Source organism: Arvicola amphibius, chromosome 10, assembly GCF_903992535.2.
Source record: "Arvicola amphibius chromosome 10, mArvAmp1.2, whole genome shotgun sequence".
NCBI classification, from domain to species: Eukaryota; Metazoa; Chordata; class Mammalia; order Rodentia; family Cricetidae; genus Arvicola; species Arvicola amphibius.
The window spans coordinates 77074518-77101068 of NC_052056.1; the positions used below are offsets into that span (position 1 = coordinate 77074518).

Sequence of the window (26551 nt, forward strand, 5' to 3'; positions counted from 1 at the left end):
CTCTCTCTCTCTCTCTCTCTCTCTCTGACTCAGACACACACACACACACACACACACACACACACACACACACACACACACACACACACCAAACAAACAACAAAAACTAAAACCTTAAAAAAACATACCATACACCTGGGCATGGTGGTGTACACCTTTAATTCCAGCACTCAAGAAGCAGAGGCAGGTGGATCTCTGTGAGTTCGAGGCCAGCCTGGTCTACATAGTTAGTTCCAGGACAGCCAGGGCTACACAGAGAAACCTTATCTCAAAAAATAAAAACAAAACCCCCCCAAAAAACAAAAAGCAAACCAAAAACTTGTACAGAGGGTTGGGAGATGGATAGCTCTTTTGGTAAAGTCTTTGCAAAGCAAGCCTGGTGTCTCAAATTATCTCATCCCTGAATCTCATGGAACACACAAGAAAGCTGACTATGGTGGCGTGTGCTTGAAAGGGACGAAGAAAAAGGTAGCTTTTTGTTTGTTTGCTGTTGAATTTCAGGTCAGTGAGAGACAAGGTGGACAGTGCTTAAGGAACACCCCTGAGGGTCACCTCTGACACCTCTCTCTCTCTCTCTCTCTCTCTCTCTCTCTCACTTTCTGTGTGTGTGTCTCTCTCTCTCTCACACACACACACACACAAAGAAAAAGGCTTATTCAGGTAAATTAGAAAATGTTTACTAAATGATACATTATACACTTAAAATCACACATTTATTTATAAGGAGAAAGAGAAATTAAAACACACCGCTATCTTTTTTTTTTTTTTTAACTTATTACATGAATGAACTTTGGGCCTCTCCTACAGAATGAGGAGAAACAATTCATGAGGTCACTCTCGTGTGGCTAGGTTCCAGGTCAGTGCATGACAGAAGAAAGTAGAATGCACTTATTTTAGTAGCACGCTTAGCACACAGCTGACCTAAAGTCACAAACGTCCCCTTTCTGAAGAGGGTCTGTGCCAGTCTGTCTTGCAGACCTCACATGTCAAGGATATGTTCACTGGCCTGCTCTATGACAACGGAAGCCCTTTCACTCCATTGCCACCAACTTCCTAGGCCAGCGTGTAGGGATGAGTCCTTTCTCTCCCAACCACAGCCATAAATTCTGTTGAGAAAAGATCTCATCCTGAACCTCAAACTCATGGCAATCCTCCTGCCTCCTAAGTGCTGTGATTCCAGCTGTCAGCCAGCAGATCTGGTCACAATTACCATGTGATAAGGACTCTGGACCTTCCTTAGGTCCTTTAACGGTACCAGCAGTCTCCAGCTGGACAAGGGACAATTTCAGCAGACCACAGCATGAGTCTGAAGAACAGAACAAAATGCTTGAGGCCTCCTAATGGTTTAGATGCTAAACATTAGAAGGAAGACAGGTTTCACACTCATGGAGTTAAAAAAAGATTGGGAAAGGAGACAGATTGGAATAATTAATTTAACAAAACGAAGGAAGGAGCATCAGATGCTCCTTTGCCTCAAGTCCACTGACCACGGACACTTGACTGCTAAGGGAAGGTGCTCTCAGGTGATTAACTCCACAAGGCTATGGCTGATGCTGATAAAAAGCAATAGTTATGACACACGGAAGGTTTTATAGAAAAGCTGAAAATAGCCAGGCGGTGGTGTCACAGCCTTTAATCCCATCCCAGCACACGAGAGGCAGATGCAAGTGTATCTCTGTGAGTTCAAGGCCAGCCTGGTCTACAACAGTGAGTTCCAGGACAGGGTCCAAAAACTACAGAGAAACCCTGTCTTAGAAAAATAAAAAAAAAAAAAAAAAAACAAAACAGAAAAGCTGAAAACAATCACGAGTGGAAATATATATGAACTGGTCTCTCTATATTGTTTGAGACAGGGTCTTGGTATATAGTCCTGGCTGGCCTTGAGCTCACAAAGGTCCACCACAGTCAGATCTTCAGATCTAGGGACAGATGGACATTGGCACTCCTTTTTGTCTGTGGCCATTTGTTTGTTTCCCAGCTGCCCAGCAGTTCAGACCCGAAATAATCAAACAGAAACTACATTACTTAAAACACTGCTTGGCCAATGACTCTAGCATATTTCTGGCTAACTCATATCTTAAATTAACCCATCTCCATTAATCTGTGTATTGCCACGAGGCTGTGGCTTTCTGGGTAATGTTCCAGCGTCTGTCTCTGGCAGCTACATGGTGTTTCCCTGACTCTGTATTGTCAGGAAAGTTGGGTATTTTGTGACAGGAGTGTGTACAAGTCTCTACATGATCAGTAATCATGCTGTTACCATTTTCAGTTTCTTGCCCCAGTGGTAGAGATCAACCCAGGGCCCTAAGAGAGGAGAGCAGGTACTGAACCACTGGGCCACCCCCACAGCCCGGATGTTTGCTTTGCTTATGATACTGTAAACTCCGGATGTTAAAGGAAGGGTCCCAACATGGTACACAAGCCATCTTTTAAGGCAAAAAGGTACTGGCATTTTAGTTTTTACCTTACTATTTAAAAAAGACCCATTTACCATCTTCAAAATATGTGAATTTGATTTTAAGATAGTCAAGTACTCTATGACTTCAGTGATTTTACTGGAAGTACCAACACAAGAAAAAATTGTTCTAGAAATCAATTTTAATTAATGCTTCTAAATATTTTCATTTGGAAGATGAAGGGAATGAACATGCCTAGCTGCTAAAATGGTACCCGAGCTTTTTCTTGGTCAAGCTGTCTTTCAGAAGGTTAGTATTATTTGTGGGTCTAGGTCCTCAAACTAGGTGGGCACTTTGTAGAAACACAGAGACTGGATGGAGGTCCCAGGTGGATAAGACGTCAGGCACCACATAAACACTGCCTTGGTATTATTCCCATAGGCAGAGGGCTAAGTGGAAAGGTTTTTGTTTGTGTGATACTCAGGCCCACGATCTCCACATGGGTTCCCTCCCCATCAACTGTCTGGCGGCCTTGAGCTGTGGAGATGGAAAGCGTGAGATAGCAGGAGGTGGGGAAGAAGGGCTCATCAGCTATCCACACACTTGTGGTGTCAAGTCCAGCAGCTCTGTCTGAATCCTTCTACTGAAATACAGGACAAGAACAGAGGCCATTTCTGGATCTAACACGGGTCGTTTTCAGGGAGAGAGAGCTACAGTGTGCTCAATGTGTGTGCAGGCATGTCCACAATGACTGACATGTAAAGATATGAAAGGACCCTTCCTTCTGCCACCAGCCCAGGGTTCCTTCGTATCTGAATTCACATTAAGGTCTTGGAATGAAAAACACAGCAAATGAGTAAACAGAAGGCAGCTGTTCTGAGGCTGAACTTCTACCCACATCTGTGCACACACTCACGAAAGGAGAAATGCAGGTTTCTTCCCCTCCCGGCACAGCAGTCCAAGGCTCAAGTTCACAATTAGTCTGCCGTGTTAAGACTACAACTCAGCAGACAGCTCACAGAACTTCAGAGGTGTTGATCTTACCAAAATGTGGAACACACGTATTTTTTCCCATTGAAACTGAAATTTCTTAAGACCCACATTTGAACACACATGTTAAATTGCATACTGTGTAATCAACAACATTCCTTAGGAGTTTAAAAGAGGCTTTTGAATCTTTTCATCACAACTGAGTAGAATTCCTTTTTCAGTTTCTTTAGAGTTGCCGAACTTTTTTTTCTGTGCTTTTTATATTGATATCTAACTTGTCCACTTTGGTTGTTAGCCGGTCAAGAATGTCGTCCTGCTCCTCAATTTCTGTCTGCATTCCTAAGGCTATGTCCTTGAGTCGGCCCAGTCCCATGGACAGTTCATCTGTGAAAAGGAAGTGACAGGCAGTCACAGTATCTACAGGTGCTTCCTGCCCCTCTGGATGCTCAGTGGCATCTGGACTCCAGAGTCCTGTCTAAGAGACTGTCACAGCTTGTAGCAAATGTTCTCAAAACACACAGACATGAAGAGAAATCTACTTACTACATAGTACTATGTGGTTAACGTAAGTAGAAGCCACTACCTATATCCTCTCCCCAGACAACCACAGTTAATATGTTGTTTATATGTGTGTGTTTTAGCATAGTCTTGATAGATAGCTCTGGGTGGCCCGAAACTCAGTATCAATCCAGGCTGGTCTTGAAGTCAAGTGACCTCCCTGCTTCCAGTGCCTGAGAAGATCATAGGGCCACTATCAGAAACAGCATCTTCTTCCCTAGTGCTGGAGAATCAAACCTAGGGCCTTGCATGTGCTGGGAAGCACTCTGATACTGAGTCACACCCTCAGTTACCTTATATTTTTCATTTTGAGACAAGATCTCACTCATTTTCCAGGCTGGCCCAGATGCTTTGCACCCACATAAGCCATGTGGCTTTATCCTGGATACAGGATATAAGCCCCAGAGATGCCTGGGTCTGGTCAGGAGTCAAGTAAGTGGTGAGGATGGCTTGGTTGGACTGACAGCAGGAAATGGAGAAAAGTGGACGGGTTCCCGAGAGAGTGGGGCAGTAGTATGGACACGACTGTGTAGGCTGTGACATGGGGAGGAAGCAAGGACGTGGCTGGGCGCCCTGGCTGTGCCCAGAATAAGCTGTCTGGAGGCTGTGGAGTTCCCAGACTTACCTAGGTTGCTGTCAATCTTCTGGTGATAGGCACGAAGGCTAGAGTTCTTTGGGTAAACATCAGTAGTCACAGCAGAAGTGGGCCCTTTGGGGATCGGGTCTAGTCCAGAAAGAAACACCAGAGAGACAGTTCACTGAAGGTTGTTCTTTTGTGAAATTGGCCCATTCTTTTCCAAAGTCCTAAGAATCTGTCCCCAGGGATCACTCATACCAGGAAAGAATGAAAAGGGTGGGAGGAAGGAGGTAGCTGGCTTTGAGACCATGCAGAGAGACAGGAGTGGGAATGGGACAGGGTTACAGGCTGGAGAAATCAAGTCTGTGCTCCAGCCAGTCCCCCAACATTAGCAGATTGAGGACTCTCAAGTTACAAGTCACCAGATGAGATATGGAAAAAGGCATGTATGTAACAATACAACAGGGAACTGTCAATGCAGAGCTACAAGCTCACAGGCAAGCTCTAGGACACAGCTTGTTTTGTTTCTTTATGCTGAGGATTGGAACCAGGGCCCCATGCATGCTAGACAAGCGCTCTACAGCAAAGGTATTCCATGAACCCGTCTACCTCTTAGTTTTGTGAGCTTGTATGTGTGTGCTTTTGAGACAGGGCCTCGCTATGTTGCACAAGCTGACCTCAAACTCTTGTGCTCAAGCTATTCCTGTTAACAGCCGGGACTACAGGTGCATGCTACTACATCTGGCAGAGCTGGCACAGATGGTTTAAAAATCAAAGTTGTTAAACTATGTGTGCATGCCTGTAATCTAGCACATGGAGCAAGACAGTCAGAATATTAATGAATTCGAGGCCAGACTGGGCTAAATGAGACTCAGTCTCAAAAGAAACAAAGTAAAATCATCAAACCATCCAAGACATGAAACAAAGCAAAGATCAAACTGTTGCTTGGAGTGGTGGTTTGCAGCCGAAACCCCAGCATTTGGGAGGCTGAGACAGCAAAATCACGAATTCAAAGCCAGCCAGAGCTCTATAGTAAGATGATCTCAAAGAGACAAAAGGAAATGGAGTTAGGTTACAAAATTAAGCTTAAGATTGACTATTTATTTATTGCCTGCCTCCAAGCAGGCAAGCAAAAATGAATATGCTTTAAAAAAAAAATCAAACTAGCTGGGCCGTGGTGGTACGCATCTTTAATCCTGGCACTTGGGAGGCAGAGGCAGGCAGATCTCTAGTTCAGTCTGATCTACATAGTAACTTGCATGGCAGCCAGGGCTATAGAGAACCCCTGTCTCAACCAAAAACCACAGAGAGGGAGAGCAAGGAAAGAGATACCTTGATAGAAGGAGCCTGGTGTGGGAAATCCTTCTGTATATGTGTTGCTTTTATTGGTTAATGAATAAAGAAGCTGCTTTTCAATAGCTTAAGAGGAAATAGCCAGGCTGGAAGAGATATATAGAGAGAGAGTAGGTGGAGTCAAGGCAACACCATGGAGCCGCTGTTGGAACCTTGTCAGTAGGCCACAAACCTCGTGGTAAAATACAGAATAATAGAAATGGGTTAATTTCAGAGAGGGAGGAGCGACATTACGAGCAAAGGGGTCAAGACCATGAAGGGGATACCCACAGAAACAGGTAACTTGAGGTACTGGGAGCTCACTGACCCCAAACTGACAGCTGAGGAAACAGCATAAGACTGAACAAGGCCCTTGAATGAGGGTGACAATTGTGTGGCATAGACAGTTGGTGGGACCACCACCAATGAAACCAGTATTCCTAGTGCATGAACTGGCACTTTATAGTCCATTCCCTAAGGAGGGCTACCTTGCTCAGCCTAGATACAGGGGGGAGGGCCTTGGTCCTGCCTCAACTGATGTGACAGACTTTGTTGACTCCCCATGGGAGGCCTCACCCTTTCTGAGGAGTGGGGAAGGGAGAAGGTGGGAGGAGTAGGAGGATGGGAAGGAGAGGGAACTGGGATTGGTATGTAAAATTAGATTGTTTTAAAAATAAAATTAAAAAAAAACCAAAAAAAATTAAATTAAATTAAAAAAAAGAAAGAAAAGAAAAAAGAATTCTTAAGCATCTACAGAAACATCCTCTCTCCTTTTTTGAGACGGGGTCTTGGGTAGTTCAGGCTGGCCTTGAACTATCTAGTTGTCTTCACCCCAAGTGCTGGGTTACAGTTGTATACTACCACACTTGACCTTTTCTTTTCGAGACAGGGTTTCCCACTGTGTTGCAGTCTGGATTTGAATTCATGGCGATCCTGTTGCCTCAGTCTCTCAAGCAGTAGGATTAGTTGTAAATTACCATCTCCAGCCACCAGTTTCTCTGTGGGGAGATGTCTCCTTTTAGGTTTAGCACCAGTTACCCCTGACTATCTTGTGTGATATATTCCAAGATCCTCCTGAGATGTTGAAAACTGGGGATGCCCAAATTCCTTGTGTAATACATACAGCTTAAGCATACCTTTCATGTGCTAACACTTTTTTTTTTTTTGATGTGCTAACAATGCTGAATAAATGCTTTGTAAATGGCTGTTATAATATTTAGGAACTAACAGCAAGAATCAACATCTTGCACAAAGGTTCACAAGTCTTCCCACTTCTGTCTCCTGAGGTCTGGGACTAACTATAAGTGTGTCCACCATGTGCAGACACCAGGTCTCTCATTCATTTTTATTTGTGCATGTGTGGTGTATATGCACACTTATGTGTGCAAGTGCCCATGCAGAATCCTGTGGAAGCCAGAGAACAGAGTGTCTTCCTCTCCTGTTCTCCATGGTAGTGGTTTGAGTGAAAATGGCCTCCATAGGTTCATGTTTGAATACTTGGTTTCTACTTGACGCAACTGTTTGAGGAGGGTTAGTAGGTGTGGCCTTTTGGAGGAGGTGTGCCATATAGGGCGGGTTGTGAGGCTTCAAAAGCTTCCTACCATCCCCAGTGCTCTCTGCTCCCTGTTTGTGTTCAAAATGTGGGCTCTCAACTGCTCCTGTGCCATTATGAACTCTAACCTATAATCATAAGCCCAACCAAAAGCTCTCTTTCTAAGTTGCTCTCCTCGCCGGGTGGTGGTGGCGCACGCCTTTAATCCCAGCACTTGGGAGGCAGAGGCAGGCGGATCTCTGAGTTCGAGGCCAGCCTGGTCTACAAGAGCTAGTTCCAGGACAGGCTGTAGAAACTACAGGGAAACCCTGTCTCGAAAAACCAAAAAAATAAAAAAAAAAAAAAATAAAAAAAAAAATAAAAAAACTAAGTTGCTCTCCTCGTCTTGGTGTTCTATCACAGCAACAGAAACGTTCACTACAACATCTGCCTTTGTTTCTAAGCCAGAGTCTCTAATAAAGCCTGAAGCTCATCATCTTGGCTAGAGAAGACAGACAGCCAGCCTCTAGGATCCACCTGTCTCTGCCCTGCAATCCTGGGATTACAGGTACACACAGAGTGGCATTTAAGTGAGGGCTGGTGATTTGAACCCTGGTCCTCTGGCTTTCACAGCAAGCTCTCTTTTCCACTGAGCCATCTCCCTAGTCCCTCTCTTTATTTTTAAATTTTATTTTTAGCCTTGTCTTCTCTGAGATGGTCTCCTGTATCTCAAGCTGGCCTTGAATTTACTAGGTAATCAAAGATGGCCTTGAGCACCTGATCTTCAGGCCTCTATCTCTCGCGTCTACTAACATACCTGGTTGGTTAGTCGGCTGGTTTTAATGTCAACTTGCCACAAATTAGAATCACCTGAGTAGGGAGCCTCACCTGAAGATCTGTCCTGACCACCCTGACTGACATGGGCAGACTCTGGGGGCACCTGCTAGGAGCCCAGATAAAGTTGATCTGCTCCGTTGCTGGGCTATTGAACTCTCCCTGAGAGTAGACCCAGTGTTCCCAAGCTTTTGTTTTGGATGTGGGACCAGAAGCTCTGCAGGACTCTTCCAGGCTTCTGTCACTAGATTGGGATTACTGACTGAGTGAGCACTGGCGGGCTACTCCCAGTAAGAGATGTCTGTGGTAGGACTCCTCCCACTGCTGAAGGTGTCAGCTTCAAGGATTGAGTAACTGTGTGTGGGGGGTCTCAGCTCTCAGGTGTGATTCTGCTGCTGTTACTGTGTTGAACTGACTCATTAAATTCTGACACACGTGCACACATGTACTCTCATCCCTCTGGTCTTTTCCTCTAGAGAACTCTGACTAAAGCACCTGGCATTTTCATTTGTTGTTTTTGGTTTTCTGAGAGTCTGGTTATATAATCTAGAATTACCCCAAACTCAAACTCACAATATCCCTTCCTTCACTTCCTGAGTGCTGGGACTATAAGCATGAGCCACTATACCTGGCTTATTTTTCAACTGTGAAAGACCCACATGCTGAAAATGGACCCAACATGACACCCCAGAATAAATTCTCTTATTTCAAGAGGCCATCTGATTAGCCACTCTAGTTACATACAAACCATATTCTTTTGCCCTTAATATACTCATGAACCCTGGGTGGAGGAAAACACCTCTAAGGGCCATTTTATTTACAAGGATTGTTCCTACAAATAAGGTTTTTTTTTTTGGGGGGGGGGGAGGTCTTCTTGTTTTGTTTGTTGAAGCAGTTTCATATATCCCAGGCTAGCCTCAAGTTCAACATGTAACTGAGGCTAGACTCAAATCCTGATTGGCCCACCTTTACCTCCCAAGGGCTGAGATTATAGGTGTGTTCTGTCATAACTAACTTTACAGTTGGCTTTTTTTACTACTAGAATTTCTCAGAGCTACACCAGTAGATGGTTCATGTTCAATGGGATACAGGTTCCCATTTCCTTAACCAAACTCCATGGGGGAGCGAGGTAAGGAGGAACCCCACGGTAACACATACCTCTGGATCCCTAGAACACCTTGTGTCCCTGATGTCATCACCTAACATGTGGTACTGTGGAGACAGCTGTCCCCATACTGGTACTCCAGGGTCAACAGAGACCCACCCCACAAGGACCCACCTGAGTTCTCACACACTCACCTTCATCATGCAGTCTTCTGAGGTTTGGGTGGCTGGCTTGGTACTTGCTTTCCTGTTCTCTACTTGTATTTATGGCTTCTTTCAATCTTCAGATGAAAAGAAAACACAAAAGGAAAACACAATGTTACCTCTGTGTGAGTGTGCACAGCAGGGTTGCCCATCTTTTCCACCACACCTTTGTGTCACATATTCAAGGCTTCCCTTTGCTATCCACTCTGGAGCCACACAGTGGGCTGAGGAAGACCTTATTCAGGACAGGAAGTCCTGGGTCTGGTGGATGAAAAGTCCATAAACAGACCAAGTGAGTGCTTTTGATGAAGGATCAGCAAATTATGACCTATGATCTATTTTCCTTTTTTTTAGTTTAGTCCGGGCTAGCCTCAACCTCAACATGTAGCTGTTGAAGATCACCTTAATTTCCTGATCTTCCTGCCTTCACCTTCCAAGTTCTGATATTACACCTCACCTGGCCCCACATTTGTTTTATTGTGATAATAACATAAAAATCTATCACTCACTTTTAACCTAAGCAAAGAATGGCTTTTAAATATGACCGGAATGATAGGTAAATCAACTTAGAAATTTAAGTCTTCAAAAAACAAAAACAATAAACAAACCCAGAGTCACAGGGCTGGAGAGATGGCTCAGCAATTAAAAGCACTTGCTTCTCATCCAGAGGATGTCAAATTTAGATCTAAGCACACACACTGGGAAGCTTACGGCTATCTGTAACTCCAGCTCCATGGTATCTAACACTATTCTGACCTCTGTGGGTATCCACACATGAGACAGACATACACACAGAGGCACAATTCAAAACAAAACAAAAACTTAATTAAAAACACATACACAAAATAGGGTCTTTTAAAAAATTTTTATCATATGTGCATTAGTGTGTCAGGGCCACTGGTACTGTAGTTATAGACAGCTGCAAGCTGCCATGTGGATGCTGGAAATCGAACCTGGGTCTTCTGGAAGAGCAGTCAGTGCTTTTAACTGCTGAGCCATCTCTCCAGCCTGCACTTGTTTCTCTTACAGAGGACCTGAGTTCAGTTCCCAGCACCCACATGGTGGCTCACAGACATCTGTATTCCTTTTTGTAGTGGTGGCACATCCTTGTATTCTTGGCACTTAGAGATGGAGGTAGAAGGGCAAAGAATTCAAAGCTGGCCTTGGCTAAATTATCAGTTTAAGGCCAACTAGGGCTACATGAGACTCTAATTCACCCAGCTCTCAAAAGAATTTGTGGGAGGTAGTGGCAGAGAGAGAGAAAGGGAGGGAGGGAGGGAGGGAGGGAGGGAGGGAGGGGGGGAGGGAGAGAGAGAGAGAGGGAGGGAGGGAGGGAGAGAGAGAGAGGAGAGAGAGAGAGAGCTGGACCAATGCCATCACTGTAGCATGGGGGACTCTTCCTCAGGTGGTACATCTTCTTCTACCACAAGAGCTAAGTGACCCCAACAGCGAGAACAGCTTTGGAAAAGAAGGGGCAGAAGCTTGCCAAAGGTCTAGAGCTGGCTCTCCAAATTATCTGAAGCTGCTCAGGAAGTCTTCTGTGAAGAAATACAGCTCTGTGGAGAGTTACTAGCTCAAAACAATCATGGGTTAGGGCCACCTGGCAAAAGCACTTGCTGCAAATGTCCTAACATCACCAGTGCTGCAGAAGCTTCTGACTAAACTACCACCAGTCAGAGAACTGCAAGTGCTGAGAGACCGGCTGAAGACCATGGAGTGAGAAAACAATGCCCACTACAGGGTATCCCATTGCCTGTCTCTGAAGCCCTATGGAAGTGGAGATTTAGCCCAGGGCTTCCAAATGCTAGGCAAGCATTCCGCTAATGGAGCTACATCCCCAATCCTTATATATCCACACTTTACTAGTAAAACAGTATTTCAAAATGTGTGTGGAGGTGCGAGACTATCATCCCAGAATTTGGGAGATGACAGCAGGAGGATCAGGAATCCAAGGTCATGTTCAGTTAAATGGTGATTTCAAGACCAGCCTTGGTTATCTGTTACTTATTTCTCAAAAAATAAGACAAAACAAAGGCTTGTGAGAGAAGGCTCAGCAGGTAAAGGTTTGTCACTAAATGAAACAACCTGAGTCCAATCTTTAGGACCCACAGGGAGGAAGAAGAGAATAAATTCCTGCAAGTGTTCTGCACATGGCTGAGGCTTGCATTTCCCTCCCCACAATATGCACAAAACTAAAACCAAACCAAACCAAACCAAACCAAAAACACTTTAAAACAAAACAACAAAGAACAAAAATGACCTAAGGCATGAATAGTGGCCATCAGTTTTTAACAAATACCCAATTCTTTTGTAATTTATTTTTAAAGATGATTTTATACACATGAGTGTTTGCCTGCATGCATGTCTGGACACCATGTTTGTACTCCGAGGTCAAAAGAAGACATTGAATTCTCTGGAATTGTTTTATGGATGGCTGAGAGCCACCATATGGGTGCTGGCAATTGAACCCAGGTCCTCTGTGAGAGCACAGTATTCCACTGCTGAGCCATCTCTCAAGTCCTGCCTTTTATTTCTGAACAAGAAGTGCCAAAGCCTGTCAAGTCCTTAAGGATGACTTCACTATATTTCTGCCCAAAATATTTGAGGTAAACAATCCATAATTTTAAAGTAGAAATTAATAGATAGATTAGATTAGATACAGAGAAGAGGGATAAGAATTTTTACATTACTCATATCTATGATCCTTTTTCTGTGGTGGTGGTGGTATGGAATCTAGGACTATACACATGCTATGCAAGTCTTCTACAAATATACCACATCCCTAGCCCATACATGTATATGCTGTATGTATATATGGTACACTGAACTACATTTATTTATTTTTTGTGTGTTTATAAGTGTAGAGATCGGAGGAAAAGCTGTTGAAGTTTGTTCTCTCTCTCCACCATGTAGATCCCAGGAACTGAACTGGAGTCATCAGGCTTGGCGGCAAGGGCCTTTACCTGCTGAGCCCACCCCATTAGCATTTACTTAAGGACCTGTCTTATAGCTGGTGTTAAAATCTAGGCCTTCTTGCCTTAGCTTCCTGAGTTGCTTTGATTACAAGTATGCACCATCACATCTGGCTATTATTATTATTATTATTATTATTATTATTATTATTATTATTATTATTATTTTAAGATTTATTTATTTTGTTCACAGTGTTCTGTCTGCATGTATGCCTGCAGGCCAGAAGAGGCCACCAGATCCCATTACAGATGGCTGTGAGCCACCATGTGGTTGCTGGAAATTGAACTCAGGACCTTTGGAAGAGCAGGTAGTGCTCTTAACCACTGAGCCATCTCTCCAGCCCCCACATCTAGCTTATTAGTATTTTTCTAAAATGAGGTTTTGCTAAATTGCCTATGGTTGCTTTGAACTTGCTATCTTCCTGCCTCAGTCCCTACAACAACAAGATTACACACAGGCCCCACTATGTCCGCCTTTTGGGATGACTTGGTAAGGAAACGTTTTGTAAAGGAGTCACATTTGTATTGATCAAACTTTCTAAGACTGGAGTCACAATGACTGGAGTAGGATTTCATCAATCAGATGAATACAGTTGTGGGTAAGTGGAGTAGCTTCTCTTTGAGCATGTCCGAGGTAAGTCCCTTCTCACAAGTGACTACTGAGTTCCAGGATGCCTGCCGGAAAGCCATGGCTCCTTCCACAGAACCTATTTCTACTGTTTACATGTTCAGACTGCAGATGCTACACACTCACCTGCTGCTGGGCTGAGGGGCAATGCTGCCATTCTGTTCAGGTGGAGTCTCTACTGGTTTGGATTTGAAGTAGTTGATAAATCCTCCAAACACACTCTTAATGCTGTTGATATGTTTTTGGCTCGTCTTCAAATCCTGATCCATCTTGTCTACCATCTTCTCGGTGTGTTCTAGGACTCCTCGCTGCCGGACCAGCTCCTGCAAAAGGCAAGAGGCAGTAGCATCACGCCATTCCCCCTACTTCCAAAATCACAGTATATTAAAGTCTGAGGCTGGGAATGAATGTAGCTCAGCCAGTAGAGCGCTTGCTTATCTGGCATACACAAAATCCTGGTTGGATCCATAGCATCAACTAGGCATGGACACACACACACCTATAATCCTACAACTTGGGAGGTGGAGGCTAGAGGATTAATTTAATGTTATATTTGGCTATAGAGTGACTTTGAGGCAAGCTTGGGCCAGGAGAGACCCAGTCTAAAAAACAGTGTAGCCAGGAACAGTAGCCTACACTTTTAATCCCAACACTAGGGAACTTGGGAGAAAGAGACAGATGTGCTTGTGTGACTTCTAGGCAGGCCCATGCTTTGTCTGGTTTCCTACAGGGCTGCTGTGGCCTCCATTCTTTTCTAAAGTATTAGCAAACAAAGTAACATTCCCCACCCTCAGACTTCTAGGCCAGTCAAGGCCACATAGAGAGACCTTGTTTAAAAAGAAGTTTAAAATTTTTTACTTATTCAACGCAATGCCCATCAAAATCCCAGCAAAATTCTTCAAAGACCTCGAAAGAACGGTACTCAACTTCATTTGGAAAAGCAAAAAACCCGGGATAGTCAAAACAATCCTGTGCAAATAAAGAACTTCTGGAGGCATCACAACCCCTGACTTCAAACTCTACTACAGAGCTACAGTACTGAAAACAGCCTGGTATTGGCATAAGAACAGACAGGAGGACCAATGGAACCAAATAGAAGACCCAGATATCAATCCATACATCTTAAAACACCTGATCTTTGATAAAGAAGCAAAAAATATCAAATGGAAAAAAGAAAACATATTTAACAAGTGGTGCTGGCATAACTGGATATCAACCTGTAGAAGAATGAAAATAGACCCATATCTATCACCATGCACAAAACTCAAGTCCAAATGGATCAAAGACCTCAACATAAAGCCAGCCACAGTGAACCTTATAGAAGAGAAAGTGAGAAGTACACTTGAACGCATTGGCACAGAGAACCACTTCCTAAATATAATCCCAGGAGCACAGACACTGAGAGAAACAATTAATAAATGGGGCCTCCAGAAAATGAAAAGCTTCTGAAAAGCAAGGGATACAGTCAACAAGACAAAACGACAGCGTACAGAATGGGAAAAGATCTTCACTAACCCCACATCAGACAGAGGTCTGATCTCCAAAATATACAAAGAACTCAAGAAATTGGACACCAAAAGAACACATAATCCAATTTTAAAAAATGGTGTACAGATCTAAACAGAGAATTCTCAACAGAGGAATCTAAAATGGCTGAAAGACACTTAAGGAAATGTTCAACATCCTTAGTCATCAGAGAAATGCAAATCAAAACAACTCTGAGATTCCATCTTACACCTGTAAGAACGGCCAGGATCTAAAACACTGATGACAACTTATGCTGGAGAGGTTGTGGGGAAAAGGAAACACTTCTGCATTGCTGGTGGGAGTGCAAGCTGGTACAGCCCCTTTGGATGTCAGTGTGGCGATTTCTCAGAAAATTAGGAAACAACCTTCAAGACCCAGTAATACCACTTTTGGGTATATATCCAAAAGATGTTCAATTGTGCCATAAGGACATGTGTTCAACTATGTTCATAGCAGCATTGTTTGTCATAGCCAGAACCTGGAAACAACCCCAATGCCCCTCAACTGAAGAATGGATAAGGAAAATGTGGTACATTTACACAATGGAGTACTACACAGTAGAAAAAATAATGACATCTTGAAGTTTGCAGGCAAATGAATGGATCTAGAAAACATCACATTGAGTGAGGTAACCCAGACCCAGAGAGACAAATAATCATATTACTCACTCATAAGTGGCTTTTAGACATAAAGCAAAGAAAACTAGCCTACAATTCACAATCCCAGAGACCCTAGACAATAATGAGGATCCTAAGAGAGACATGCATGGATCTAATCTACATGGGAAGTAGAGCCGGGCAGTGGTGGCACACAACTTTAATCACAGCACTAGGGAGGCAGAGGCAGGCATCTGTGAGTTCGAGGCCAGCCTGGTCTACAAGAGCTAGTTCCAGGACAGGCACCACCAAAAAGTACAGAGAAACCCTATCTTGAAAATCAAAAAAAAAAAAAAAAAAAAAGAAAGAAAGAAAGAAAGAAAGAGAATTTTGCCTTGTTAGGAATTACAAATTACTCCTGAAAAAATACAAAGAGGAGAATCTACCAATTATCTAGGATATAAAATAGGTTTACAGAAAAATCAGACCACCGAAACTACAAGTCAGAGGAGATAAATTATGAACTCTTAAACTGATTTCCAAAAATTGCTGGTAGATAATAATTGGCTAAGACCCACAACTGGATTAACTACTCAATTTATTTCAAGCTTTACAAGGTGATTTGAACTTATATAGTCCAAGAAAATTATCATCTGAGGCTAAGAGATCTAGTAGAAAAGAAATTAAAGGATGCACATGTGGATCGTTTGGATTCAAAACTTGATTATATTTTAGTTATTTTGCTGCCTGCTTATTCTCCTGCAGGAATTCTTATGAAGAGAGAAAAACAATTATCTTAGAATAGATTTTTTTGCACACAATCAGAATAAAAAAATAAAGACTTATGTAGAAAGGGTTTCTGAATTGATTCTGAAAGGAAAAATGAGACTTCATCAATTAGCCTGAATAGATTCAGCAGAAATTGTGCTACCTTTTACTAATGCTGAAATTTCCTCATTATGGGTAGAAAATTAACACTGGCAAAAAGCTTGCAGTAATATTTTAGGAGTGATTAACAACATATATCCCCAAAGAGACCAGTTTATAAAAAGAACTAATTGGATTCTCCCTCATATACTTAAAGTGACACCAATTTATGGAGCTCCTACAGTCTAAACTGATGCAAATCAATCAGGAAAGGCAGGTGATAAGTTGGAAAAAATAAGTAAAGTGCCTCAAAGACCATATGCTTCAGTTAAGAAATCAGAATTATATGTTATTTTCATGGTATTATTAAACTGATGCCCTATATGCAGAAAGAGTTGTTTTGCATATTGAAACCACTGAATTTATTCCAGATGATTCAGAATTAACTTCGCTATTTTATTCAACTACAACAAGTCATCAGAAATAGAAATCATCCCTTGTAAGTAACACTATCGGATCCCATACAGGTCTACCAGATCCTGCAGCACAAAGTCATAATGAAATTAATCAGCTATTAATAGGAAATGTGCTAGAAGCCTCAGACTTTCATAAGAAACACCACGTTAACAGGAAAGGTTCAAAGACAGATTTTTCTGTCACTTGGCAACAAGCCAAGGAAAGTATAAGGAAATGTCCTACTTGTTCTTTGTATAACTACACTCCCTTACTTGTAGGAAGTTATAACCCAAAAGTTACCCAAAGAAATAAAATTTGGCAAGTGGATGTTTTACTTTGCAGATTTTGGAAAATTAAAATATGTGTACCATACCATAGACACATATTCAGGATTTTAATGGGTAACAGCTTTGAGTTTTGAAAAGGTTGATTCTGTAATTATACATTTATTAGAAGCTATGGCTATTATATGAAGCCTGTACAAATTAAGACTGACAATGTTCAAGTATATGGCTCTAGTAAAATGAAACAGTTTTTTTCTTGCAATATTACAACATAAAACATATTACAGGTATACCACACAATCCTACAAGACAGGAAGTTGTAGAAAAATCCAACAGTATTTTGAAAGAGATGTTTAATAAACAGAAAGGGGTAACAAAGACCCCCCAGGGATAGATTATCTAGTGCTTTATTAACTTTAAATCTTTTAAATGCTCATGAGAAAAAAGAGCAGCTGAGGACAGACATTGGATTGTAGAAAAAAAACTATTAAATTAAACTAGCCTATATGATGTCTTAACTACAGAATGGAAGTCAGGAAGTGTGTTGTGTTGTGGGTGAGGTTTTGCTTGTGTATCTACAGGAAAAGAAAAGCTAAGGATTCCTGCAAAATTAATAAAGATCAGATTTGACTGGGGGAGACCTCCTGAAAATCTTGGCTATAGACATGAAGAAAGAAACCAAGAAAACTTACATGACAGATGAGGTATATGTTGATCCCTCTACGTGGGAATAGTTCTGAGACTAGATGAGACAGGATGAATCTTATTGGCTACAGAGTCTTCATGACTTATTATTACTACATGCCAGTCTTTCATACAGCATGGGTGGATATTTTTATTAGTTTGGTTATGCAGTCCAGACTTATAAAGTTTACAGATGCCTTTTACCTGCTCAAACATAGAGCAGAAAATCATCTTTAACTGATTTGTGTACACTGAACATTCCATAGTTGTGTTAAAGAAGATATGTATATTACCTTCAAAAGTTTATGTTTTTTCAGAACAAAAGAACCAGAAACCAATGAAAACAAGAGAAATAGCCCAGGTGATCCAGCCTTAAAGAATGCCTCTGTTGTCATTTCCTCAAATATCTGTACCCAAGACAATTTGAAAATAGCTAGCTAAGATGGTCCAGCCTCACAGACTACTCCAGCCACAACTTCAGTTAAGCCCTGCACTTTCCCACCACACAGACTGGATGATAAATGATACAGCTAGCTCTCCCAGAACTTGGCCACGATCCTAATTTTCTCAGGGTTCCCTAAAGATTCTGTTACCCCCAGATATTAGGAAGCAATTTTAAGAACACAATACCCCCAATCCCAAGAGGTCGGTGGGTAGGTTTTGGTCATTTGGTGGGTTATGGATGCTTGTTATCACTTGGGAGGGGGGGTGGTTACAAGTTATTATTGGTCATGGTCAGGGAGAAAACTAAGCAAAGGAGGTTAGATTTTGGGAATCTTTTTTTTTCTTTGCTCTATCCTTTTTATCTAGTGTTGAAGGAAAAATGAGGGGATAAGGGATAAAAAGAAAAAAGGAGATACAGGAATGATAGTACAAAAGGGCAGATTATTGAATCTACTTTTAAACTTAAAAAGCAACTACTAGTCTCAAATATTTTACATTGGTATGGATTTTTGTACATTGATACATATTTAAGGTTATTTTTGTTACAACATACTACATATATGTTTCTACTTTTGTTTAAGGTATTATACCTATGCAACTCATTTAAAAATGTAATGTAAAGTTCTAGTTATTAAAAGTTACTATTACAAAATGTTTAGGATAATTAAGAAATGGAGGTTAGTAGTTACTTTAACAATCAAACTTGTAGTTAGGTTAGGTATGTTTTCAAGGTTAAACAGATATATTTTAGATAGATAGGTGGTCTTCAAACACTTCAGAGATCTACAGAATATGACATTTAGGATATTTTAATAACATAAGACACATCTGCTCTAGGCAGCATCCATCTACTTCAAAGAAGACAATGGGTGTCGAAGAACCTCCACATGGAGTTTACTTCAAATGTGGCAAAGTTAGCCATGGGGCCAAAAAAAAAATGCCCTTGCCTTAACTACTGACAGAATTCACAAACTGAACAACCAGAACACAAAGGAAGTCAACTGAACTTTGCCAAGACAATGTTGGACAGTCCTTCAAAATTCCTGCTTTACAGAAAAGTGTCAGATATTTTAGGCCTGTTGGCTGAAAATCGATGCCCAACATTGGCAAAGAAACCTTGGATGACTGTCCAGGCAGTCAGCAGTCTTTGTCATTTCTATAGTTTTGGAAGCTGCTTGCTCTACACTTCTTATTTACTCAAATAATATTTATCCTTCTCAGGTCTCTGACAGGATTAAAGACTAGATAGTTAAAGTTTTACAGTTTTCCTTGTTACCAAATCCAGAAAAGAAACTCACAAAAGGATGTAAAGTTTATAAAAGTTGAGAGACATAAAAGTTTAAGTGTTTATCTAAGAAAATGTTTTAAGGTTGAAAAAGATATTTCTAAGTTGGTAATACAAGTTATGATAGAAAGTGATTTAGGTATAAAAGTCTGGACTCGGGCTGGAGAGATGGCTCAGTGGTTAAGAGCATTGCCTGCTCTTCCAAAGGTCCTGAGTTCAATCCCCAGCAACCACATGGTGGCTCACAAGCATCTGTAATTAGGTCTGGTGCCCTCTTCTGGCCTGCAGGCGTACAAGCAGACAGAATACTACATACATAATTAATAAATATTTTTTAAAAAGCCTGGACTCACCAAGACAGGATTAGAAAATAGAGTACTTTCTCTAAAGTTGCCAAAGACAAATGGACTGGACAGAGTGAATCTAATTCTTACCTGATAATTGTTCTTACTGTGTGGTTTATTGGTGTTAGAGAAACAGCCTTCTTTGGAATCAGGGGGGATGTTGGGATAATCCTTTTATATACTGTGTGAAGATGTGTCTCTGTTTAACCTGCCCAAGGTACCTTCTGATTGGTTTATTTAATAAAGAGCTAAAGAGACTCTTTATTAAATAATTAATAGTTAGGCAGAAGAGGATAGGCGGGACTTCCAGGCAGAGATTGGAACTCTGGAAAAGAATCTGAGGCAGGAGATTCACTAGCTACGCATGGAGGAAGTTGGACATACGATACTCAGGAGAGGTACTAAGGAGAGTCACAAGGCAGAACATAATTAGATTAATATAAACAGGTTGATCTAAGTTTTAAGAGCTAGTTGGGAACAAGCCTAAGCTAAAGCTAAGCTTTCATAATGAATGAAAGTCTCCATGTTATTATTAGAGAGCCAGCCATACAAAGACCTGCTATACAGATATTTACATTATAATTCATAACATTACAAAATTACAGTTATGAAGTGGCAATGAAAATAATCTTATGGTTGTGGTCACCACAGCACGAGGAACTGCATTAAAGGGTCACAGCATTATAAAGGCTGAAAGCCACTGGTTTAGAGATTGAGACATGTAAACAAACTGTACTGCCTTTTCTATCAAAGGGCTAAATAAGGCAAAATGACACGTGAAACACTGTAAAGAAACCACCTGGTAAATTTTTTTTTCTTTTTTCTTTTTTTTGGTTTTTCGAGACAGGGTTTCTCTGCAGCTTTTCTTAGAGCCTGTCCTGGAACTAGCTCTTGTAGACCAGGCTGGCCTCGAACTCAGAGATCCGCCTACCTCTGCCTCCCGAGTGCTGGGATTAAAGGCCACCCAGTAAAAATTTAAGTTCAACCCCAGTCAGGACTTTGTGAAAGAAAGATGTGCTCAAGGTTGTGGCCAATTCTCAAGAGTTGTACTTTGCTCATTAGGTACACCTCTTTTAGTTAGCCAACTACCTAAGAGTGTGAGGCCATGCTCTGACCCCAGAGTGAGGCACAGGACCCCTTTGCTTTTGAATTTTTCTTTAAACTCTGTTTTCTGTTAAGCTGTATCTCCACCATTAGGCATTTTTATTTTTTGAGACAAGATCTCAATATGTAGTCCTGAAACTCACAGAGGAAGTTGGAAGTACGATACTCAGGAGAGGTACTAAGGAGAGTTCTTGGCCTTGAACTCACTATTTAGCCTACGCTGGCACTGAACTAGCGGAGACCCGCCTGCCTCTGCTGACACTAAAGGCATGTACCACTATTCCCAGCCTAGGAATTTTTGTTGTTGTTTTTGCTCCCTCCCTCCCTCCCTCCCTCCCTCCCTCCCTTCCTTTTTTGGTTTTTCAAGACAGGGTTTCTCTGTGTAGCTTTGAAACCTGTCTTGGAGCTCACCCTATAGACTAGTGTAGCCTTGAACTCACAGAGATCCGCCTGTCTCTGCTTCCTGAGTGCTGGAATTAAAGGCGTGTGCCATCACTGCTGGACAGTTTAGGATTTTTAAGTGAAAAGAAAAACATTTTTGCATTGTGTCAAACAAACTTGCAAGAGCTAGTTTTCAGAGACAAAAAGGACCTGATAACTTATCTTCAGAGTCTCCAAGCTTATCATCTTCAGACTGTTGTGGAATACCAGAGCCACATGATTTCTGTTGCACCCATGTATATTTTTTCTATCTTCTTTCCTCCTCCTTTTCTCTTCTTTCTTTATTATTAGTACTATTTTGCATACTGCAGGTAAACTCAGTGCTTTATATACAGTGCTCAACCCTGAGCTACAGCCACAGTTCTGGATGACTGGACAGGACAACAGTTGACACTGAGGGCTGAAATGGGCAAAGCTCTGGTAGGCCAGAGGCCTTTGGGGATTCTAGCAGTCAGTTCTTCCTATCATGACAGGATTTTCTCAAAGCTACTTCTCTTTTCCACTAAGAAAGCTGCGGGGGAAACAAAGAGCCTGACAACTTTTCCCAGAACTGCAGGGAGATCTCATTTCACAAGCGACACAGCTTCTCAGCTGCAGAGGAAAGCAGACACCTGACAGGCATTACAATGAGAACATAGAGAATTAAGTAAAGATGGCTTTTCCTCTGAGAGGCAGAAGGCCAGAGGAGGGAGAGTTGCTTTGATTTCTCGAAGTGTCTATGTACCAGAACCTGTTGTTCACTGGAAAGCATGAGACAAGCAAAGCAAAGAGTTTCTTTGGTCAGACTCCTCCCTAAAAGGAATAAGAAATGACTGGATCTAATGTGCTCTGACCTAGGACCAACTATGAAGGAAGGGGTGTGGCAGGGCATGAAGTGGGGGGGGGCTGGTAGTACTTCCTCAGCATTTCCTGTGAGGATGGGCTGGCTAAGACTCTATACTCCAGCCATGCTGAAGACACAACTCAAATGCTGTGGATTTGGAGGTGTGCTCCCATAGCTCAGAAGTGAGCTGTGTTGACTTTTCCATCTGCCTCTGTGAGAATGAGGCCACTACTGGCCCAGGGTGGCTGGGGGGAGTGGGGGTGAACTCCTGGACAAGGAATGTGGCTCAGCAGGTAAGGGTGCTTGCCTAGCACACAGGATGTTGGGATCTCAATCCCCAGCACTCTGTAAACTGGGCTGTTGGGACATGCCTGTAATCCCAGTTCTTGGGAGGAGACAGCAAAGAATCAGGAGTCCAGGGCCATCCTCAGGTCCATAGAGGGGGAGGCCAGTTGAGCTCCATGAGACCCTGTCTAAAAACAAAGGACAAGGAAATTCCTTCCATGTGACTATGAGATGATTACAGCTGATCCCCCCAACTTCTTTAAGCCTTAAGAGTTTTCTAAATTCAAACAGGAAAGAAAAAGAGAGGGGGGATGTCAAGAAAGTACAGACAAGGTTCCTCCTTTCCTCTTTTCTATGAGTGACTCCTGAGAGCAAGAGGAAGCAGAGGTCAGGGAGAGAAAGTCCGCACTAGAGCATAGACCGCCTGATGTGAGACACACTGGGGCTATGTTCCAGGGCACTGTGAGGGCTCAGGGGATCAGAAGCTTTTGCTGGCTGAGCGTGGAACGGTCTGGGGGACTTCCTCCTGAGAACTCATGTCTGCCAAGGGCGCTTCCAGTGCTACTGATCAGGTGGGGACTTAACAAACCAAACTCCACCCTGAAGGCTCACATAACCCACACAGGGTAAGGGCAAGTTCAGCCCAACTCTCTAGCCACCCTGTGGTGCTGAGAACTGAGGAGCAGGCACATCCTTGCTTCACTGAGCTGTTTCATGGGAAAAACAATACAAAGGTCATTACACACACGGTTGTTTCTTTATCACAGTGAACCAAGCCCCAGTAAAGATTCCCAGCCTGGTTTAAGGAGTGTATCAGAGAGTCCCGAGGGTGGGGTGGGGTAAATGCTGAGTTGAAGAGAGCAGCTAGTCTAGGCAGCTGGAGTAACTAAGGGGAAGTGGAACTGTGTGGTGAGCACAGAAAGGTGTGGGTGGGATCCATCAAAACCCAGTAGGAAACACACAGCAAATAATGTTGAGGCTTCCCAAGGGCAGCAGTAATGACTTGTTCACACCACAATCTACATTTAAAGCGTCTTGTAACAACAAGTGGGCCTCATAATGAGTTTGAAATTAAACTTAGCTATTAACTGATAAGTATATGAATGTCAATCTGGGGTCAAGGCAGTGAATCCAGAAACTTGGAATTCATCCCCCTAGACTGGGGAAAACTGGGTGCGATGGCACAGTCATGCACTCCCAGCACTCTGGACGTGAACTCAAGAGGATCGGCAAGTTTGAAGCTAGCCTGGGCAATATAAAACTCTATTTCAGAAAGGAAAATAAGAAAGAAACTTTTCTTCATTATTTCTCTCATCTCCCAAGGTAATAAACACCCACACTAACAGGTTCTAGTGGGTATGGCTGAACAAACATGGAACTTGCTGGGTTCTGTATGTGCTGGAGAGTTCCTCAGCATGGAGTGGATTCAGAAACACATATTGGTTATTAAGGTACATTAAAAAAATTCCTGAGGACTGGAGAGGAATTGATCTAGCAGTCTTTCTGTCCTTATCAGTCTTTGCTGAGAAACAGGCTTCATCAGCGTTCCCATGAAAGACTCTGGAGGAGCAGGGACGCCCTCATTGGGAATGACTGCTCCCCACTAGTTTTCTAGAAAACAAGAGTACACCTTTGGTAATGGATTGACCCTAACTGGGAAAAATCTGAAGATTTTTTTCTTGCTACTGCTCCGGCTTAAGAGGGATGCTGTCTGTCTGTCTCTTCCACCTCTCTGAGTCAAATGCCCAGTGTGGCTTCAGTGACAAGGACTGGAAAGATTCAAAGATGATTGGGCTCCTGAGGAACATGTGCTAACCAAGGTGGCTGAGCACACCATGTGTCAATTGTCCTTGCCCACCGGGGTTGACACAGCCCCCATTTCAACAGTAGGTTTGTTGCGGAGCTCTGCTGAACTGAGATACTAGGCTCCAAAAAAAGATCATTGTAGTATGCTATACTGTGACAGGAGAGGCAGAGTGTCCTGGGAAGGTGAATGACTTTGGCCAAGGTAGTGAAAAGGTATACAAAAACTATGTCCATGTAGGAAGCAGGTACTATAATATTCACTAATAGGAGAATGGTTGCACACAAAAGTCATCTATTTAATGGAATACAATATGGTCATTAGCTTGCCTTCTCCCCCCCCTCAAATCCTCATTGTATTTAACTATGAAATAACCTTCAGTATTACTAAATAATATACAGGGTAATATGTAAAGAATATCTCACTTTAAAGTTAAAAAGAATAAAAATGCTAGGTGTGCTGGCACACCTTGAACCTCAGTACCCCCAGGAACAGTCAGATACACCTCTGACTGAGTCAGTCTACTCTACACAGGTTCCAGGATAGCCAGGACAACAGAATGATGCATACTATTGATAAAGGTTCTCTTTTGGTGCTGGAGATGGCTCAGCAGGTCATGGTGTGTCCTGTTCTTCCAAAGGATCTATGTGTTCACAGTGGGCATTTGGCATCTGGTGCAAGTCTATGATCTCAGCACTCTGGAGGCTGAGACTGGAGGTTCTTGAGTTCAAGGTCAGTCTGGGCTACACTACGAGACCTAACCTCAAAAAAAGGTGACCTGTTCACCAAGGCACCCGACTGATCTGGACTGGAACATTAAGCATTCGTTACACAGATGTAAGAACCATACGCACAACTTCCTAGAGGCAGGTGATAGATACATCGGCAACCAGGGATACCGTCACAGGGACAGGGAGGAGAAGGCAAAACAGCAGCAATGCAATGACAGAGACTGTGTGTGAGAGTAATCAGTACACCTCAGACCTGCCCAAGTCCCTGTGGCCAGAGAGAAGGAAGACAGTACTTGGTTTCAACTATTACTTTTTAAAACTGCAAAATACTTAAGTTTATTCTTAGCTGATATATCAGTAATTTCTTAATTTTTTCTGCCCAAACAACTGTTCTATTAGCAGACTTAGAAGACAACCTGGTGTCTTGGAATAATCCTTATTCTATGACAGTACATGCCTGTAACCCCAGCAGTAGAGAGACTGAGGCCAGAGGATTCTGTGTTCCAGGCTAGCCTGGGGCTTCATAGACAGACTGTTCACCAAATCAAAACTCCCCTTCCTTCCAAAAAAAGTCTTAGATTTTGGAAGACCATCTCAGTTCCCAGCACCTATACTTGGCAGCTCACAACTGTAACTCCAAGCTTCAAGGGAATCCCCAGGTGCCCTCTTCTGGCTTCAGGAGACACCCACACACATGTGCATACACACAGACACATAAGGAAAGACAAGGCAAAGTTCCTAATTTCTGAAATTTTCTACGGATGGGAAGAGCTGACTGGAACAACAGACTGTCACATCAACACATTATCTATAAAGGTAAGGGTCTAGACACAATTCAAGATATGGCTTCCTGAGCAGGAGTCCAGGCAAAGGGACTTAAATATCCCCATGAGTGAGGTGAAAAGTGGTCAAGGATGTGAGAAGAACGCAAGGCTTCCTTTGCTCTAGCGCCTCAGGCATCACCTAGCACCTGGGGCATACACAGTCCACCTCTTAACTGGGTCACTAGAGAGGTACAGCCTAAGACTTCTGCCCAAGAAGTTGTACACAAACAAAACAGACACATTTCCCTAATTCAGGTCTGCCCGTTGGCATTTTTACTCTCTGTTCTGACCCTCAGGCAGAACATAATTTGGAGTTTTCCTTTTAACTAGACAGGTGGACAGGAGAGGGGTAGGGAGGTGGAATCAACCATGCAGAATAATAGGTAAGGGAGCTTCCCGAGGTAAACACCCTTTTAGAAAAGTCCCAAAAGATCGTCAACAAAACATTCCCTTATCGCATTTTATAATGCAAGGGACTGGCCAGTTTAGCTCAGTTCTGTCCCAGGCTCACCTCGGAAGAGGCGACTCCGACCTTCTCCGATTCATACATGAGGGACAAGGACCTGCTGGTGCTGGCGGCCGTAGCCTCGGCCCTGCGCAGCACCTCCTGTCGCAGGTACTGCTGACGGTCCATGGGCGCGTCGAGCCCGTCGGGCGGGTCGCGGGCATCCTTCCACGGCGACGGCCGGGTGTCCTCATCTTCCACGTCGTCGTCGAAAGGATTATAGCTTTTGGGGTAGCCGGACATGGTGTCCGAGACGGCCTGGACCTAGGAAGCAGGAGGAGCGACCGGGCGTGAGGTCGACAGCCCAGCGCCGGCGGGCGGACTCCTTGTGGCCTTCGCGCGCGCCACTTCCGCCAGGACTGGCCGGCAGCCCCGCCTCCGGAGCCAACCACCGCACCGAGCGGCCGAGGGGACCAGGTCT

General features: G+C 43.0%; 1 protein-coding gene across 2 annotated transcripts; it reads right to left on the minus strand.

Moving 5' to 3' along the window:
• Nucleotides 1-661: 661 nt before the first annotated feature.
• Nucleotides 662-26501, minus strand: Snap29 (synaptosome associated protein 29). Of its 2 annotated transcripts, XR_005287219.1 has the most exons (6): nucleotides 26137-26501; nucleotides 13253-13449; nucleotides 9518-9603; nucleotides 6725-6851; nucleotides 4570-4668; nucleotides 3634-3770 (listed from the first exon to the last, which is right to left on the minus strand). XR_005287219.1 is itself a non-coding variant. In XM_038346289.1 (5 exons), the coding sequence occupies exons 1-5, from the start codon at nucleotides 26371-26373 to the stop codon at nucleotides 3613-3615; spliced, it is 777 nt and encodes a 258-aa protein (XP_038202217.1). In that variant the 5' UTR covers nucleotides 26374-26490; the 3' UTR covers nucleotides 662-3612. The 2 variants fall into 2 exon arrangements, 1 of the variants encoding a protein (XP_038202217.1); XM_038346289.1 differs by lacking the exon at nucleotides 6725-6851 and having other exon boundaries at nucleotides 662-3770; nucleotides 26137-26490.
• Between the last annotated feature and the right edge of the window lie 50 nt (nucleotides 26502-26551).

Excerpts from the sequence above, each read along its gene's own strand:
- Snap29 (XM_038346289.1), bottom strand. The coding sequence starts at position 26,373 with ATGTCCGGCTACCCCAAAAGCTATAATCCTTTCGACGACGACGTGGAA. Across the intron at positions 9,604-13,252 it reads GCCCCTCAGCCCAGCAGCAG|ATTGAAAGAAGCCATAAATA; the intron begins GTGAGTGTGTAG and ends TTTCATCTGAAG. Across the intron at positions 4,669-9,517 it reads CAGAAGACTGCATGATGAAG|ACCCGATCCCCAAAGGGCCC; the intron begins GTGAGTGTGTGA and ends TTTCTGGACTAG.